This window comes from Balaenoptera physalus, assembly GCF_965194825.1.
Source record: "Balaenoptera physalus genome assembly, chromosome: X".
Lineage (NCBI taxonomy): Eukaryota > Metazoa > Chordata > Mammalia > Artiodactyla > Balaenopteridae > Balaenoptera > Balaenoptera physalus.
Window position 1 is genome coordinate 134,832,745 of NC_138903.1, and position 19,968 is coordinate 134,852,712.

General features: G+C 38.1%; 1 protein-coding gene across 7 annotated transcripts in view; it reads left to right on the forward strand.

The window, feature by feature from the left end:
* Positions 1–19,968, forward strand: part of VAMP7 (vesicle associated membrane protein 7) — a 105,779-nt gene that overhangs the window by 61,277 nt on the left and 24,534 nt on the right. For 2 of the 7 annotated variants that reach the window (XM_082447879.1, XM_082447878.1), the window contains one exon: positions 2,972–4,788. The exons of the other annotated variants lie outside the window; for them this stretch is intronic. In XM_082447879.1, coding sequence (XP_082304005.1) covers positions 2,972–3,040 — 69 coding nt within the window. In that variant the 3' untranslated portion in view covers positions 3,041–4,788. Of the gene's footprint in view, positions 1–2,971; positions 4,789–19,968 lie in introns of those variants that run through there. 7 annotated transcript variants of the gene reach the window in all.

Here is a 19,968-nt window from a genome sequence, read left to right on the forward strand (position 1 = left end):
ACCCAATGAATTGATAATATAACTACATTTAATATTAATATATTGAATGACATTAATGAAAGCACTAATAATTAACTATTCTTTCATTTCTGGGGTAAGTACTAAGAGGTCATTATGTAGTATTCTTTTAATGCATGGTGAATTCAGTTTCCTAATACTTACTTACTTACCCTTGTCTATAAATATAAAGTAGTCTAGGGACTTCCTTGGCAGTCCAGTGGTTAAGACTTCGCCTTCTAGTGCAGCGGGTGCAGGTTCGATCCCTGGTTAGGGAGCTAAGATCCCACATGCCTTGTGGCCAAAAAACCAAAACACAAAACGGAAGCAATATTGTAACAAATTCAATAAAGACTTTAAAAATAGTCCACATCAAAAAAACTTTTAAAAAAAGTAGTCTATATGCTGTCCTCCTTTTGGAACCCCAATATAAAAAGATATTGGACCTCTTTGAACTATCCTGCATGTCTGGTAACCTTTTCAATATGTTTAAACTCCTTTTTTGCATCACATTCTGGGTGAATCATTCAGCTAACTCTTCCAGCTCTGTTCATTCTGCTATCCAGTTCTTCTTTTTAAAAATTAATTTTTAAATGTTTAATTTTTTAAAGCCATGCTTTAAATTTCTAAGAACTCTTATTATTCTTATTTTAACATTTTTTTCATGGAACTTGTACTTGTTAACAAATATACTCTCTGCTTGAATTTGTCTGGATATATATTCAGAGATATATCACAGGGAATTAGTTTATGCAATGGTAAGAGCTGGCTAGGCAAGTCCAAAATCCACAGAGCAGGCTGTCAGGAAGGGCTGGCTGGACCTGAGGGGCAGGAGCAAAGCTGTATATACAGGCAGAATATCTTCTTCAAGGAAACCTTGGCTCCACTCTTAAGGCCTTTTAACTGATTGGATCAGGCTCATTCAGATTATGTAGGATAATCTGCCTTACTTAAAAGTCAAATGATTTATGAGCTTTAATCACATCTACAAAATACAGCAACACCTAGATTAGTGTTTGATTGGATACCAGTGCACTGTAGCCTCCCCAAGTTGACACACAAAACTGACCTCACAGAAATGTAGTTAGTTATGTTTATGTATAATGGGTATATTTTTAAAATTTTATTTCCAATATGGTAAGTGTTGATAGTTATAACCCACCTCTAAACAAGAGGTCTTTGGAGTCCTCACTAATTTTTAAGAGTGTAAAGAAGTCCTGAACCAAAAGCTCGAGAGCTGCTGCTCTAAGGAGTGGGGGAGGGATGCTTTGCTTTGGGGGTAGTTTGTGTCTGGGCAAAGCAGCATTTCCTCCTCATCCTCTTTTCATTTACAGATGCCCAAAGTTAACTCCTAGCAGATATCTCTGACTCAGCTTCACTTCTCATTGACCCCTATTGAAGGTCTTCCACCTTAGACAGCTGGACCTGCCTAACAGAGAAGGGCAGCTATAGCTCTATTAATGTTATACTGGAAATTGTGCCTTGATTGTCCCCTTGTTCAGGATCCTCAGGTGGCACATTCTTGGCTTCTCAGCTTAGCTTCTTCCTCCTTCTTTGGTCTAGGAATTTAGATTGATTTATAAAGGTAGATTATTATTAAATTCAGATTATATTTATTGATTACTTATTACATGCAGAGTACTTTGCCAACTTGCCAACTCTTTACCAAAAGGTGTTGTCACCTAACATATTGCACTTCAGCTTTAAAAATCCTTATATTTTAGCTGTGGCAAATAGTCAACTTTCTACCAAATTGGAATATCTGTGTTTATGTGAATATGATGAGTAGTTTAGCCTATTTATTAATAACCAGAATTTTCTATAACCCCTACCCCCAACATTTGTAGAGAAGTAAGGAAAAACACTTTGCTGACTTTAGGTAGGGAGCATGTAATTCATAATGTATTTTTTTCTAAGTGTGTGAGGAATGAAATCAGTCACTTAAAGATTTTAGAAAGTTGTAATTTAAATCAGAACAAAATGACTGATTTAATGCAGTGAAGCTAAATTTTACAATGAATCTATTTTTGGAATGTAGTAATCTGAGCAAGCATATGCCATGCAGAATATCATAATTTAAAATTATAATACCATAATTAAAAAGCTAATACCTCTTTTTTGTTTGTTTTTTTCAATTTTTAAAGCTTCTTAAAATTGAGATACTTACAGGAAGATGCACATATCTTAAGCATACAGTTCAATGACAGATTCACACATTTGTGTAACCCATACTTTCACCAAGATACAGAGTGTTTTCATCCCCAGAAAGACGGTTCATGTCCTTTCCCAGTCAACCCCCACCCCCAGCTGAGTGGCTACCATTGTTCTGATTTCTTTTGCTGTGGACTAGTTTTGCCTCTTCTAGGACTTCACGTAACAGAATCATACAGTGTATCCTGTTTTTGAGTCCTAAAACGCTAGTACATCTTTATTAGGACTAGTATTTTTGCTGTGTTACTTACAATTGGGTAATTATAATTATCACTGTTATCCACTGAAAGGTTCATGGCAACATTTTTGCTCATAGGTGATATAGATGTAGAGTCTACTCATGCTTTTTAATATTTTTAATCATCCTAATAATGAAAAATTAATCCATGTGCAAAACCTAAAAATGTACTTAATTACAAAATCATACTTAAGGGAATCATGCTAATTTGTGATCTTTATGACAATGATGTTATCAGTAGAGTTGCTTATATATTTCCATTCTGCGTACTTCCCAATGAAGAGAAACGACCCCACTGCTTTCCTTAACAGAAAAGAAAACAGTGGAATTCAAGTGGATGTGAGTTATATCAAAAAAGATCATTTTAATTCCACTTCTGTCTTCGAAAATACTTGATTAGTGTATTGTATTATTACACAACTCCTACTCTAATGGAACCAATATTTGTTCATCAGTCTTTATATATTATTTAGGAGCCTATGATAGATTCAAGAAAATAAAATTGCCTTCTCTGCCCCCCCCCAGGTATTCATCTATATTATTGTGTCACCACTCTGTGGTGGATTTACATGGCCAAGCTGTGTGAAGAAATAAAAAAGTTATCATTAACCAAGGATACGAGAGAACAAGGAGTTAAAAGCAATCCGTGTGATTCAAGCCTTTTAATACTGACAGATGGTGTCTGCCAGTCTCTTCAGCCCTCTTCTTTCTCTCTTTTTTTTTAATATTCTTCTATGCCTCCAGATTTATCATTGTCCTATCAACCAATTTATTCCAGTGCACTTCAGACTGAACCATTTATTGCAGCAGTAGCCTTAAAAAGGCATTTTGTTTCTTTGGTTTGTTAACTAGTGTCATCTACTTATAGATACATTTTTGTTTATAACTGCACAAAGCTATCACCAAGGTAGAAACCACCTGTCTTATGAGCTGTCTACTGAAATTATGGATGACCTTTGTGCACACAAAAGTTCAAGAGACAGATAGTATTGCTAACATCTTGTCTTAATGTCTTTTGATTTTGAAGGGTTTTAAGTGCTTGGAAATAAAATACATGGAAAATTGTTGTTATTTGGGGAATTGTAATTAATTGTTGGTATTTCTAGGAGCCCAAGCAGGTAAAGTATTAAACATTTTATCTCAGTCAGATGGGGAACGTTTTGCTAGCCTGTTAGAAGCAACAGAATTATCCTTGTCTGCCTATTATTAACTTTTAAGAAGAAAGTTTTGATCATTCACAAACCTCGCAGAGCTTGATATCCTCTGTTTCCCCATTGCAGTTGATTTGAGAAGACGGTGGTTTAAATATTGTTGAAGGTTGTGGTTTTTTACATATTCCTTTTTCTTTGGTGGATATTTAGGGCAATTGTATAGATAATAGAATGGGTAGTGGAGGGAGTGGGGAGACACATTCCTCTGGCTCACCAAAGAAAAAGAAGAGAACCACAGTGGAAAAGCCCAAACTGAATATAGTCAGCAATCAACTCCAGGGTTTGGGTTTGACTGGTGTTGAATAGTAGTTTGAGCATCCTTTGTGGTTAATAAGTTCTTTAATCTGCCTAGTTTTGAAGAATTCTTTTGGGAAACTTGAGAGTAGACAGTATGATACATAGAAACAGTACAAGACATTTTAGCTAACATCCATGTAACTGCAGTGTGAAAAAAACTGGAGTGTAATCATACTGCTTTGGCTACTCTGGCATCTGTTAGCTAGTGTGTACTTTTGGTGTGTATCTGAAAGGACAGCATTTGCTGCCCTAGATCTAATTGCATTTATTTATCAAGAAATGCCAGTAAATGGAAATTATATTACATTTGACTATTTTCCCAATGAAAGAACAAATTGGTCTGTAAAACCTAGTCACCTGTTTAGCCTAATCATGTGCCTTGAATATTTGTGTGTCACATAATCTGGCACCTGCTACCTGTTCTTCCATCTATACCTTTCAATTCATGCTGATTCGTTTATTTGACATATTTTCAACCCCGTGGAACTCTTTTCCTGGTGATCAGGTATAGTGCAAATGTTTTTTCAGTCCTCTTTATCAACACTAATGCCTTTTAATTACATCAGCATTTCCTACTGGAAAACACATTTGTTCCATGAAAACATTTGGCATTCCTTAATAATAATTTCCAAATGTCTTTAATCCAAAGAAAAAGACTTAAAGCTTATTTCCCTTTCTTATACACACCTGAATAAAAATGATGTGCATGTTTTAGGGATAAATTACTTAACCATCCCTTGATCTATTTATGTATAAGAATGCTTTTTAAAGCACATATCTTGTTTTAAATGATGCACAAACTGAAGGCATTAATAAAATTTAAGAGTAATACAATGAGTTGCTTGTTTTAGAATTTCTTCCTGTAATCTAATTTCTTCTGATGACATTTTTTTTTGAGCTTTATTTTTTTTTCTTTAAATTTTATTTTTATTTATTTATTTATGGCTGTGTTGGGTCTTCGTTTCTGTGCGAGGGCTTTCTCCAATTGCGGCAAGCGGGGGCCACTCTTCATCGCGGTGCACTGGCCTCTCACTATCGCGGCCTCTCCCGTTGCGGAGCACAGGCTCCAGACGTGCAGGCTCAGTAATTGTGGCTCACGGGCCTAGTTGCTCCGCGGCATGTGGGATCTTCCCAGACCAGGGCCCGAACCCGTGTCCCTTGCACTGGCAGGCAGACTCCCAACCACTGCGCCACCAGGGAAGCCCCTTCTGATGACACTTTGCCATAGTTCACAGAACAAAAGTATTTTACTTACGCTGAAAATACATTTAAAAGTGTGACCTGAAGCCTTACAGTAAAGAGCTATAGCACTGTCTCAGGTGTATAAAATGTCTTCAAAACCAAAAGACACAAAAGAAGTTAAAAAAGTATGTAGGTCATACCAAAACCAATGAAAGATCATGAAATGACCACACAGCTTCTACAGCCATCATCCTGAGACCATGGTTGAGACAGAACAGGAAAAGAACCCCAGGGATTGTAGTCCAGTTCAACACAACTCTGACTGGTTCTGAAATAGATGGCTCAAAGGAAGGCATTTGAGGGTGAGAGAGAATAATTTGTTGGAGCAAAACAGATTTAGGTAAAGAAAAAAAGAAATAGAGTGGCAAAGATCAAATGTACAAAAACTGGGCCACAACGAAACAATAATCTGTCACTTTGGGTCTTTGAACCTAGGTAACTGAAGTCAAGAATGGTAGAATATGTTTTTGTACATGCTAGAGCAACTCAAAAACAGCCCATTTAACTCTCCCCAGGCCTCCTCCAGGTTTCAACTGAAGTGTGCATTCCCTAACCGGACAGTTAGAGGGGGGGAAAAAAAGGCTATTTGGTTGTTATGAACAAAGAAAGAAGTGGTACAAGCTAATTATTTCTCTTTACTTTGAACCCTTGGCCACAAGGTCAAATAGTGTCACAGTCCCTAAGTTTCCTTCAGAATAGATGGACATGGCTTCCATCAGATAATGATTCTTCCTTGCTTAACTCTGCTTTTCCGGAGTAAAACAGAGCCAAGACAAGTATTACAGAAGCAAGGGGTTTAATACTGTCTTCAAGCTTATACAGGTGTATGACAAAGTAGGAAGAGAAAGTCTGGAAGGGAGGTGCCAGGGGATCAGAGGAACAGTCCTAAGCATTTCCACTTAAAGTGCTAGTGCTGTTGAACAGGTTGGAGCTTGTTGGAAAACCTGAGAATCCCTACATGTCTGTTTGCCAAAATAGGTGTGTGACAAGAGTTGTGTGGAAAAGAAGCCACAGGCTCAGTAAACTTGATGCCAAGTACCCAATTGTGTCCCCAGTTGGTCAGCAGGGCCAGTAGTCAAGAGGATGGGCTGGATGCAGAGTGGAGGAGATTGAGAAAAAGCTGGGGTATGTCAGGCACCTTAGCATCTTCATGTCTGACTGCCCTGACCTTCTAAGAGTATTGGCCTCCACTTTCCTTCTGCTTTCCAAGTCTTAACGTGAGTTCATTTCACTGGCAAAACAATTCTAAAAGCATATAGGGAAAGGAGTTTTAATGAAATTCCCAGCTTCTAGCAAGAACAGTGGTGCCAGTCTAGCACAGTCAAGTTCTTCCTGTATTCATTTTTAAGATCAACTGCTTCATCTTATGGAGAAAGACCATTTGGGAAGTTAAAGCATTCTTTTGGCCAAGGTACACTGTACAAAATTATTTTGGATTCATGTTGTTTATTAAAACAAAACGTCTAAATTCAAATTATATTGTGACTTGTTACATCTCTTCCAAAAAGAATAACTGTGAAAGAAAATTCATATGCACAGGTTGACACTCTGATTTACTTGTTTTTTATTTGCATTCCAATTTGGACCAGCATAAAGGAAAGTTTAAAAGTCTCATGAACAGAGAGAGAACATTAAATTCAGTAATACCCCTTACAGACTTCAATTCTGGCCAAGATGGAGTAACAGTGACTGTATTTACCCTCCCACCTGAAATAACCCAGTAAAGGACAAAATATTTGAAACAACTGTTTTTAAGACACTGGACTCCAGGCAATGAAGGGCAGTGATATTTCAAAGAGGTGAACCCAATTATTGCCCCAGCTTATTATGTTGAGAGAGTATCCAGGCTACAATGGAGTGAGAAGGAACCCAGGAAGAGCCTGGAAGATTCCCTGAGTTGACACATGACAGATATCCAGAGATGTTTGCAGGGCAGGGCATGGTACTAAAAATGAGACAGTTGCAGAGAGAGGACTCTAGAGATCTGAGGAAACTACCCAATGGCAGGCAAAGAACCACCCAAAGACTAGAAGGAAGAATATCCTACACCCACACAGGGCTAGGAATAACCCTACAGACAGGAGATAGACAGGAAAACCTCATGAGTCACAGGGTATTGGGTAGAGTACTCAGAAGGGTCTTGCATAGACCAGGGTTTCTCAATCTTGGCACTGTTGGCCTTTGGGGCCAGATGTTCTTTGAGACTGTCCTGTGCATTGTGGGATGTTTAGCAGCATCCCTGACCTCAACCCACTGGATGCCAGGAGCACCCTCTCTCCAATTGTGACAACTAAGAATGTCCCAAATGTTCCTGCAAAGTTGGGGTGGGGAGCAAAATCAACCTTGGTTAAGAACCACTGGCGTAGACTTAACAGTCTCACCCAGGATAATAAATCTTAAAATCCAGACCTTAGAAGCTGTTTCCAAGTAACTGTCCCAGAACAAAGCTTAAGGATATATTTGTGGGAATATAAACAAGGTAAAAGAGTGTTGGGCAGGGCAGCAAATAAAAAATTACCAGTCACACAAAGAAGCAGGAAAATATGACCAATAATAAGGGAAAAACCATTCAATTAAAATAAACGTGGAACTGATACAGATGTTAGAATTACCAGAGACATAAGAAGTTGTTAATATTATATTTCATATGTTCCAAAAGGTAAGTAAAGATATGGAATTTGAAAAGGCCCATTGAATTTTTAGAGATGAAGACTAGGTTTTCTGAGATAAAAAATACACTGGGTAGAATTAGTGACAGCATAGACGTTTCAGAAGAAAAGATTATTGACTTTGAAGACATAGCAATACAAACTATCCAAATGAAGCATACCAGCTAAATACATTGTTAAATGTCAAAATGAATTTTAAAAAAGGAAGCGTCAACTCTAAATGCCTATAAGAAACTCACTTTAAATATTAATGGGTTAAAGTAAAAACATGGAACAATATACATGCTGACACCAATCAAGAAAATTGGAATGGCTATTGTAATATCAGATGAAGTAGATTTCAGAGCAAAGAGTATCCAGGGATAAAGGAGATTATGTGTCAATTCATCAGGGGTCAGGGTATAGGGATTAATGTTGGGGGATAGGTTTCGGGCTACCTCTGACTGCAGCCCCATAATATGGGAAAAAATAAATAAATACTAGAGGTTGGTTTGTACTTCAGATTCTTGCTTAGAAACTAACCCTAGTAAAGAATTGTAACTGGAGATACAGTGAGACATGAGAAATCAAAAGTATACCTTTATCAATTATATATTACTGCATAACTACAATCCTAAAAATGTGTGCCATTAGAAAATTACAAGTATTTTCCAGTGTTCATGTTTATGATCAGGTTAAGGACTCCATAGGGGTCAGGGTAAGGGTCAGAATCAGGGGTCAGGGGTAGTTGTCAGGAGTAGGGGTAGGGGTCAGGGTGAGGGTCAGAATCAGGGGTCAGGGTTAGGGGCAGTTCAGATGCTCATCATTGTGCATAAATAGATAAAACACAGATAAATGCATGTTAAAGGTTACAATGTAGAGGCATTAATTTTAATTTTATTATTTGCTTTATGGTCTGCAAATATTTGCTACAGGTAAAACATACACAACAATCCTGAGGAAAATGAACACTGGGTTTCTGATTAGCGATAACATTTCTGAAAGCCACGGTTTCTCTGATGGCTCCATGTGGCTTTTGAAGTAAATAAACCGAGCACACAAAGATCAACTTTGACCCACACACCAGTAAAACAAGCAAAGCTGGTGAAAACTATAAAGAAAAAAAAACAACCATTGCAATCCTGGAAATTGACTTAAGGGCAGTCAGCACATGAAAAAAAATCAGGAAAGTCTGCTACATCTTGGTAAGAACAGTGACATTCTGTGGCACTTTAACCCTGACCCACCCCCTCTCTTCCCTCCAAACTCAGCTTGATGGAGTGAGGCTAGAAGATAGGTATCCCTCCTCTTCCAGCTCCAGTCAAGAGATATGGAATCTCCCCAGGAGTGTCAGGCTGCCAGCCCTTCTTACGTCCCCAGCTCCACATTACAGAGGCTCAATCCTAGGTCAGTGCAGCCAAGAATCAATGCTCTCTTCCTCCACCTAGTACCCCTTCATAGGGCAGAGGCTCCACCTCAGGTGCAGCATGATGAAAATACTGGGGCCCCAATCTCCCTCACCACAGGTCAATTGTAGAGTACAGATTCTGTGCCAAGGCAAACAGGCTGCCACTCCAGCTCAGCACCCTGTCAGAAAGCACAGGTATCACTTTGAGGGAAGTGGGTTCCTGTCCCTAGCTCCAGAGAAGTGCCTTAGATATTCCACCCAGGGAGAGAGGCAAGAGATAGAAGGCTCTAAAGCTATCCCTAAAGGGATAGTCTATATATAGAACAGAGTGGGTGGGACGAAGCCTACAATGTAGATAATGGAGCAAAGCAATTGAGAGCAGACAGGAGATCAAGATGGAATAGAAGGACATGGAGGTCACCTCCTCCCACAAATGTATAAAAAATACATTTACATGTGGAATAATTCTCACAGAATACCTACGGAACACTGGCAGATGATATCATACAACCAGAGCTGCAAGATAACCACATAACTGGATAGGACGAAAGGGCAAAAAAAAAAAAAAAAAAAAGGAATCAGGACAGAACCTATGCCCCAGGGAGGGAATTCTGAAAGGGGAAAGGTGCCCTCATCCTGGGAACCCCCTTCACTGGCTGGGAGATCAGCTGGGACAGATAGAGAGCTTCAGAGGCTCAGAGGAGAGTGCAGCAGCCTGCTTGCAGCAGGCAGGACAGAGAGAGACCTGCACAGAAGGCCACCTGGCCACCTCACTGCACACCCCAGCCTGAGACATGTACCTGCCGGTGTATGCATCGGCTGGGTGCTGAAATCCAGGCTTCAGTGGACAGACCCAGGGCCAGGACTCAGTTTGGCTCTGCAGAGACAGCCCAAAGGACCTGGAGTGTGGTCTGAGCCACAACTGGTGGTGTGAGCAGGATGGAGTCCAGGTCCACAATAAGAGCCCCATTATCAATGCCCGCCTGAAGGGAGGGGTGTGGCCCCATCATAGCAGCCTCATTCTTAGCTTGCTCACAATGGCCTAGCTCCACTGCTATGAGTTCTGGGAGCATGCAAGCGCTGGGGGGCAAGAGGGCTGAACTCTGAGCTGACTCCCAGTGGGTGTGCAACTTTGGCGGATTCATTCTGGCAGTTTTGTGAGCACAGCACCTGGGGGACATCCAAGGTGATTACCGGTGCTCCCGTAGCTAAGGTAGGTCCAGCACCAGCAGCAGCAGGCTTTATGGGTGCACACACACAGAGGCGGGGCTGAAATCTGAGCTGATTCCCAAGTGCTCCCACAGCAGAGGTGGACCCAAGGGTAGTGCCAACAACAGTGTACTTTATGAGCACACACAATGGGTGACAGGCAACATCACAGAGTACAAGTCTTGGAGGACAGCTCTTGGAGAGGAACACACAGTGGCTCCTTTCTCAGCAGGAGCACTCCAATTACACCTACCTCACACCTCAGCTTAAAACTGGATCTGGGGACTTCTACTCCAAAAACTAGAGAGCAGACCCTGCCCCCAAAAGGGCTGTGACAACCATGGAGCGAAGAGGAGGCCCTGTCTAACATCCAGTGCAGACTCTGGTCACCACAACACTTATCATGCCCCCTATCAAGGGGATAATGACCAACACATCCTGAGGAAAGACATGGCAGGCATCCATACCAAAAACAGCCCTTGCACCAAAAATATTAGACTTGTGCAGGCTACACAGGGATGCTCCCACATAAAAACAGGCCTTCAAGACAACAGTAGATAACTGTTTCTCCTAAATTCATAGAGTCAGAGAAATATAAGTAAAATGAAGAAGCAGAGGAACCACTCCCAATTAAAAGAACAAGAGAAATCCCCTGAAAGAACAAACAATGAAACAGACCTCTCCAGTCTACCAGACCCTGAGGGCAAAAAGTAGGTAATAAAAATGCTGAAGGAATTAAGAAAGGCTATCAATAGAAATGCAGATCACTGTAACAAGGAACTAAAAACTTTAAAGAGAAGTCAATCAAAACTAGACAACTCGGGGCTTCCCTGGTGGCGCAGTGGTTGAGAATCTGCCTGCCAATGCAGGGGACACGGGTTCGAGCCCTGGTCTGGGAAGATCCCACATGCCACGGAGCAACTGGGCCCGTGAGCCACAATTACTGAGCCTGCGCATCTGGAGCCTGTGCTCCGCAACAAGAGAGGCCACGATGGTGAGAGGCCCGCGCACCGCGATGAAGAGTGGTCCCCACTTGCCGCAACTAGAGAAAGCCCTCGCACAGAAATGAAGACTCAACACAGTCATAAATAAATAAATAAAAGAACGTGAATTTCTTAAAAAAAAAAACAAAAAAAACTAGACAACTCAATTGCCAAGATGAAGACTGAGCTAAAGGCAATAAATAGCAAGGTAAATAATATAGAAGAACAAATAAGTGATCTGAAAGATAGAATAATGGAAATCATCTGATCAGAACAGCAGACAGAAAGACAAATGAAAAAAAACAAAAGCAACATATGAGACTTATAGGATAATATAAAGCATGCCAATAGGGATCCACAAAGGAGAAGAAAGAGAAAAGGGGATCAAAAATGTACTTGAATAAGTTATGGCTGAAAACTTCCCAAACCTAAAGAAGGAAACATATCCAGGTACAGGAAACACAGAGGGTCCCAAACAAGATGAACCCAAACAGACCTAAACCAAGGCATATCAGGATTCTAAAGGCAGCAAGAGAAAAACAAAGTGTTAGTTACAAGGGAACCCCCATAAAGCTATCACCTGATTTCTCTACAGAAATTTTGCAGGCCAGAAGGGAGTGGCAAGATGAATTCAAAGTCCTGAAGGGGAAAAAGCTGCAACCTAGGATACTTTTTACCCACCAAGATTATCATTTAGAATAGAAGAGAAAGAATTTCTCAGATAAGCAAAAACTAAAAGAATATAGCAATACTAAACCTATCCTAAAAGAAATATTGAAATATTTATTTTCATCTCTAAATAGAAATGAAGCAAAAATCTGTAGGAAAGGGAAAATCACAGTAGGAAAAGCAAATGTATAAAAGGATTGTAGATCACTTATATAAGCAGGTATATAGATTTTTTTTAAAATGAAAAAAATTTTGTGAAAGCAGTTTTAACTACAGTGAATAGCAAAAGGATAAACATGAAGATGTAAAATAGGACATTAAAATGATAAAATGTGGGGGAGGGGAGTGAGAAAATGTAGAATTTTTTTTAATAATGTGTTTGAGCTTATATGACTACCAGTCTCAAGTAAGTAGATACAGTAATGGGCTAACATACTTGAAAACCAGGGTAACCACAAATCAAAAACATACAATAGATTCACAAAAAACAAAAAGAAGGGACCTCAAGCATAATACAAAAGTAAACTAATCAAACCACAAAAGGAAAAACAAAAATAAAAAGGAACAAAGAAGAAATATGAAATCAACAGGAAACAAGGTTTAAAATGGCAGTAAATACATATCTATCAATAATTACCTTAAATGTCAATGGACTAAATGCTCTGATCAAAAGACATAGAGTGGTAGACTGGATAATAAAACAAGAACCTACAATATGCTGCCTACAAGAGACCCATTTTAGAGTGAAGGACACATATAGATTGAAAGTGAGGGGATGGAAAAAGATATTTCATGCAAATGGAAATGACAAGAAAGCAGGGGTAGCAACACTCATATCAGGCAAATAGACTTTAAAACAAAGGCCATAAAGGAAGATAAAGAAGGACACTACATAATTATAAAAGGATCAATACAAAACAGGGTATTACACTCGTTAACATATATGCACCCAAAATAGGAGCACCTAAATGCATAAAACAAATATCAACAAACATAAAGGGAGAAATTGATGGGAATACAATAATAGTAGGAGACTTTAACACCCCACTGACATCAATGGACAGATCTTCCAGACAGAAAATCAATAAGGCAACAGAGATCCTAATGACAAAATAGAACAGTTAGACTTAATTTATATCTTCAGGGCATTACATCCAAAAAACCAGAATACACATTCTTTAAAAGCACACTTGGGGCGCAAGAGGGAAGAGATATGGGAACATATGTATATGTATAACTGATTCACTTTGTTATAAAGCAGAAACTAATGCACCATTGTAAAGCAATTATACTCCAATAAAGATGTTCAAAAAAAAAGCACATATGGAACATTCTTTAAGATAGACCACATACGAGGACACAAAACAAGCCTCAACAAATATAAGAGGGTAGAAATTATTTCAAGCATCTTTTCTGACCAAAACAGCATGAAACTAGAAATCAGCCACAAAAAAAATGAGGAAAAAAAAAAAAAGCCAGATTACATGGAGGCTAAATAACATGCTACTAAAAAACCAATGGGTCAATGATGGAATCAAGGCAGAAATTTAAAAATACTCTGAGACAAATGACAATGAAAACACGACTGTACAAAAATCTATGGGATGCAGGAAAAGCAATCCTAAGAGGGAAGTTCATAGCAATACAGGCCTTCCTCAAAAAAACAAGAAAAATATCAAATAAACAACTTAACCTACCACCAAAAAGAATTAGAAAAAGAAGAACAAACAAAACTATTATTTCCTTCCATCAGAGGAAGGAAATAATAAAGATCAGAGAGGAAATAAATAGAAATAAAAAATAGAAAAAATCAATAAAACCAAGATTTCGTATTTTGGAAGGATAAAAAAAATCAACAAACCTCTAGCCAGGCTCACCAAGAAGAAAAGAGAGAGGACCCAAATAAACAAAATAAGAAATGAAAGAGGAGAAATAACAGCCAATACTGCAGAAATACAAAAAATTATAACAATACTATGAACAATTATATGCCAACAAATTGAACAACCTAGAAGAAATGGACAAGCTTCTAGAAACATACAGCTCACCAAAACTGAATCAAGAAGAAATAGATAATTTGAACAGACTGATCACTAGAAGTAAAAGAGAATCTGTAATTTTAAAGCTCCCTGCAAACAAAAGTCCAGGACTGGATAGCTTCACTGGGGAATTCTATCAAGCATACAAAGAAGAACTTATGCCCATCCTTCTCAAACTCTTCCAAAAGATTGAAGAGGAGGGAACACTTCCAAAGTTATTCTATGAAGCCACCATCACCCTGATAGCAAAACCAGACAAAGACACTACCAAGAAATAAAATTACAGGCAAACATCTTTGGTGAATATAGATGCAAAAATCCTCAACAAAATAGCAAACTGAATCCAGCAACACATAAAAAGGATCATACACCATGATCAAGTTGGATTCATACCAGGGTCACAAGGATGGTTCAACATATGCAAATCAATTAATGTGATACACAACATCAACAAAAGGAAAGACAAAAAGATGATGATCAAAGACACATGATCATCTCAATAGATGCAGAAAAAGCATTTGATAAAATTCAACATCTTTTCATGATAAAAAAAAAAAACCTCTCACCAAAGTGGGTATAGAGGGAACATATCTCAGCATAATAAAGGCTATTTATGACAAACCCACAGCCAACATAATACTCAACAATGAAAAGCTGAAAGCCTTCCTGCTAAAATCTAGAACAAGACAAAGAAGCCCACTCTCACCAATTCTATTCAACATAGTATTGGAAGTCCTAGCCACAGCAATCAGACAAGAAAAAGAAGTAAAAGATATCTAAATTGGGAGGGAAGAGGTAAAATTGTTATTATATGCAGATGACATGATACTTTATATAGAAAACACTAAAGACGCCACACAAAAACTATTACTACTGATAAACGAATTCAACAAGGTAGCAGGATACAAGATAAACATACAGAAATCTGTTCCATTTCTCTACACTAACAGTGAAATATCAGAAAGAGAAAGTAAAAACAACAATCTCTTTTAAAAATCGCATTAAAAAAATACATAAGAATAAACCTGACCAAGGAGGTGAAAGACTTATACACCAAGAGCTATAAAACATTGATAAAGGAAATTGAAGGTGATTCAAAGAAATGGAAACATATCCCATGCTCTTGGATTGGAAGGGTTAATACTGTTAAAATGGCCATACTACCCAAAGCAATCTACAGATTTAATGTGATCCCTATCAAATTACCCCTGACATTTTTCACAGAACTAGAACAAATAATCTTAAAATTTATATGGAACCACAAAAGACCTAGAATTGCCAGAGCAATCCTGAGGAAAAAGAACAAAGCAAGAGGCATAACTCTCACAGACTTCAGACAATACTACAATGCTACAGTAATCAAAAGAGTGTGGTATTGGCACAAAAACAGATATATGGGTCAATGGAACAGAGTAGAGAGCCCAGAAATAAACCCACACACCTGTGGTCAATTAATCTTTGACAGAGGAGACAAGAATATACAATGGAGAAGAGACAGTCTCTTCAGAAAGTGGTGCTGGGAAAGCTGGACAGCCCCATGTAAATCAATGAAGTTAGAACACTCACTCACACCACACACAAAAATAAACTCAAGGTGGCTTAAAGACTTAAATATAAGACATGACACCATAAAACTCCTAGAAGAGAACATAGGAAAAACATTCTCTGACATAAATTGTAGCAATGTTTTCTTAGGTCAGTCTCCCAAGGCAAAAGAAATAAAAGCAAAAATAAACAAATGGGACCTAATCAAACTTATAAGTTTTGTACAGCAAAGGAAACCATAAACAAAACAAAAAGACAATCTGTGGAATGGGAGAAAATATTTGCAAACAGTTCAACCAACAAGGGCTTAATTTCCAAAATATACAAACAGCTCATACAGATCAATATCAAAAAACAACCCAATCAAAAAATGGGCCTAAATAGAAGACCTAAATAGACATTTTACCAAAGAAGACATACAGATGGGCAATAAGCACATGAAAAGATGCTCAACATCACTAATTATTAGAGAAATGCTAGTCAAAACCACAATGAGATATTACCTCACACCAGTCAGAATGGGCTTCATCAAAAAGTCTACAATAATAAATGCTGGAGAGGGTGTGGAGAAAGGAGAACCCTCCTACACTGTTGGTGGGAATGTAAATTTGTACAGCCACTGTGGAGAACAGCATGGAGGTTCCTTAAAAAACTAAAAATAGAACTACCATATGATCCAGCAATCCCATTCCTGGGCATATAGCTGGAAAAGATGAAAAGTCTAATTCGAAAAGATACATGCACCCCAGTCTTCATAGCACTACTATTTACAATAGCCAAGACATGGAAACAACCTAAGTGTCCATCAGCAGATGAATGGATAAAGAAGATGTGGTATATATATATATATATATATATATACACACACACACACACACACACACACACACAATGGAATACTACTCAACCATAAAAAAAGAATGAAATAATGTCATTTGCAGCAATATGAATGGACTTAGAGATTACCATACTAAGTGAAGTAAGTCAGAGAAAGACAAATATCATGTGATATCACTTATATTTGGAATCTAAAAAAATGATACAAATGAACTCATTTACAAAACAGACTTACAGACTTAGAGAATGAACTTATGGTTACCAGGGGGAAGGGATAGTTAGGCAGTTTGGGATCAACATGTACACACTGCCATATTTAAAATGGATAACCAACAAGGACCTACTGTGTAGCACAGGACCTCTGCTCAATGTTATGTGGCAGCCTGGATGGGAGGGGAGTTTGGGGGAGAATGGATACATGTATATGTATGGCTGAGTCACTTTGCTGTGCACCTGAAACTATCACAACATTGTTAATTGGCTATACTCCAATATAAAAAAAAAACCCCAAAATCCACTAATTTGAAAAGATACATACACCCCAGTTCATTCTTGATTTGGCTATTGAGAGCTCTTTCCATTGGCTCCTGTTTTCCTTTGACATAATTCCATCTTGTGGGTTTTTTATTTTTTATTTTTGGAACTTCCTTACTTTCAAGATTATCCTGGCTTATATATTTACTGTCTCAGTCCTAGCATCAGCCATTTCTTCAAAGAGCCCTGGTTCCTTTTATTAGAGAATGGTATTAAAAATGTACACGTGGGAGCTAAATGTGCCCCAATGACAATGCAAGAAAATATATCCAACCTATGTGTACTGTTGAAGCTCAGCTTGGCCCACTCCAAAATATGCCACAATGGCATAGTGATTATTTTGAATTAAAGTTATTTAAGAAATGGCTGACCTTCCTCTCTATCCCCCTGAAAGCAGGAAATACATCTCCCTTATGAAAAGTGCACTCCCATAAGGGTGGTAAAGAGACACCCTTATCCCCTGAGATAGGGAATTCGGGGCCAAGAAGCCTATATGAAGTGTGGACCAAAAAACAATGCAGAAGGCTGCAAATAAGAAGAGTTTATTCGAGGTCTTAAGAATTGCAATTCAGGAATTTCCCTGGTGGTCCAGTGGTTAAGACTCCACGCTCCCAGTGCAGGGGGCCCAGGGTCGATCCCTGGCCAGAGAACTAGATCCTGCATGCACGCCGCAACTAAAGATCCTGCATGTCTCAATGAAGATCCCACACTCGGCAATGAAGATCCCACATGCCACAACTAAGACCCGGCGCAGACAAATAAATAAATAAATAAATATTAAAAAAAAAAAAAAAAAGAATTGCAACTCAGGTGAAACTGAAAGAGTGTTCCAGGGAAGAGAAACTCCAGGGAGTTTATAAATATCCTCAGCATCCATCTCCAGTACTTTTTCATTTTTACAAAGTGAAATTGCATCCATTAAACACAAACGCTTCTCAACCTCTGGTAACCACATTCTACTTTCTGTCTCTGAATTTCACTTCTGTGAATACGTCTTATAAGTGGAATCATATAACGTTTACCTTTTGTGACAAGGTTATTTCACTTGGCATAATGACTTCAAGGCTCATCCACGTTGTAACATGTGTCAGAATTTCTTTCATTTATAAGGCCGAATAATATTCCTTTGTGTATATACCACATTCTTTTTATGGATTCATCCATCCGTGGACATTTGGGTTACTTCCACCTTTTGGCCATTGTGAATAATGTTGCTATGAATATGGGTGTATAAATATCTGTTTCAGATCCTGCTTTCAAACATTTTTGGTATATACCCTGAAGTGGAATTGACAGATCATATGTTAATTCTATGTTTAAGATTTTGAGAAACTGCCATAATGTCTTCCACAGTGGCTGCACCATTTTACTTTATTTCTTATATGGCAGAATAATATGGAAGTTTATGGATCTACCCTGTTTTGCTTATCCATTCATCCACTGATGGGCATTTGAATTGTTTTTACCTTTGGGCTATTGTGAACACTGTTGCTATGAATATTCGTGTACCACTTTTTGTTTGAACACCTGTTTTCAATCCTTTGGAGGCCTGTATCTAGGAGTGGAGTTGTTGAATCAAATGGTAATTGTATTTTTATCTCTTTGAGGAAATGCCAAACATATGGTCTGAACTTTTACATTTCCATAAGCAATGTGTAAGGGTTCCAGTTTTGCTACATTGTTGCCAACACGTTTATTTGTTTGTTCTTGATTATAACCATTTAGTGTATACGAATATATATCGCATTGTGTTCTAATTTGCGTTTCCATCATAACATGAAAAATATACCTAAGACGGTTTTATTAGACACTCAAATCTCAGGATACTGCTCAGTAGCCATAGCTGTTGTATAACCCCAAACTATTAACGTTTACCCTAAATACATGTTTAAAACCATTAGGCCCAAAAATGAGCCACCAAAATTCATTACAATACCACAACCAGTTCTAACACTCACAATTAACACAAGCTCACAATAAATTTGTGAAGGTTTTAAAGAAAAGCCTATACAAGTAACTAGAAAAATAGTACTTAAATACAGTGTATGTCATCATTATTCTTACATGGAATGTAACCATGGCCAATGACATGAAAAATCCTCACTGTATTTCAACTATAAGAACACTAATGATCAACATTCAAAAATCCCTCGCATTAATCAAAATTGCTAATGACAAGTTTATTGATCTACCAGTCCTATGAAATATCTCATCATAGTGAAGTTTCTATTCTCTGCTTGGTATTTGTTTAATTTTACAAATATTAACAGATTTATTCCTAGCAATACATTATACATCAGATACAATAACCATTTTCTCACCTGTAAGGCATATCTACCAAGATGTAAACTACAGATGAATTATCCGATACCTACATGCAAGTGGAGCTTCCATATTCTTAATTTGCTTATTTGTTCATGTAGGGTGAAGGCCTGTATTATGGATCTTGCACCCTTCTTAGAAACATGACACATTGGAATAATCCTACTATTTACAGTAATAGCCACAGCATAGGTTATTACATCTTATCATGAGGCTAAATACCTTTTGAGGACCAACAGTCATTTCGGCAATTCCTTACATTGGCCCTAGCCTAGTCAAATGAATCTGAAAAGGATTCTCAGTTGATAAATCCACCCTTACCTGATTCTTCACTTTCCACTTTATCCTCCCATTTTTTATTGCAACTTTAACAGCTGTTCACCTATTAGTCCTTCATGAAACAGGCTCTAATAATCCAACAGGGATCTCATCCAATATGGACAAAATCACATTTCATCCATACTGCAAAATTAAAGATATCTTGGGTGCCTTGTTCCTATTTCTAATCTTACTAATACTAGTAGTATTTTCACCTGAACTTCTAGCGGACCCAAAGAATTATACTCCAGCTAACCCCT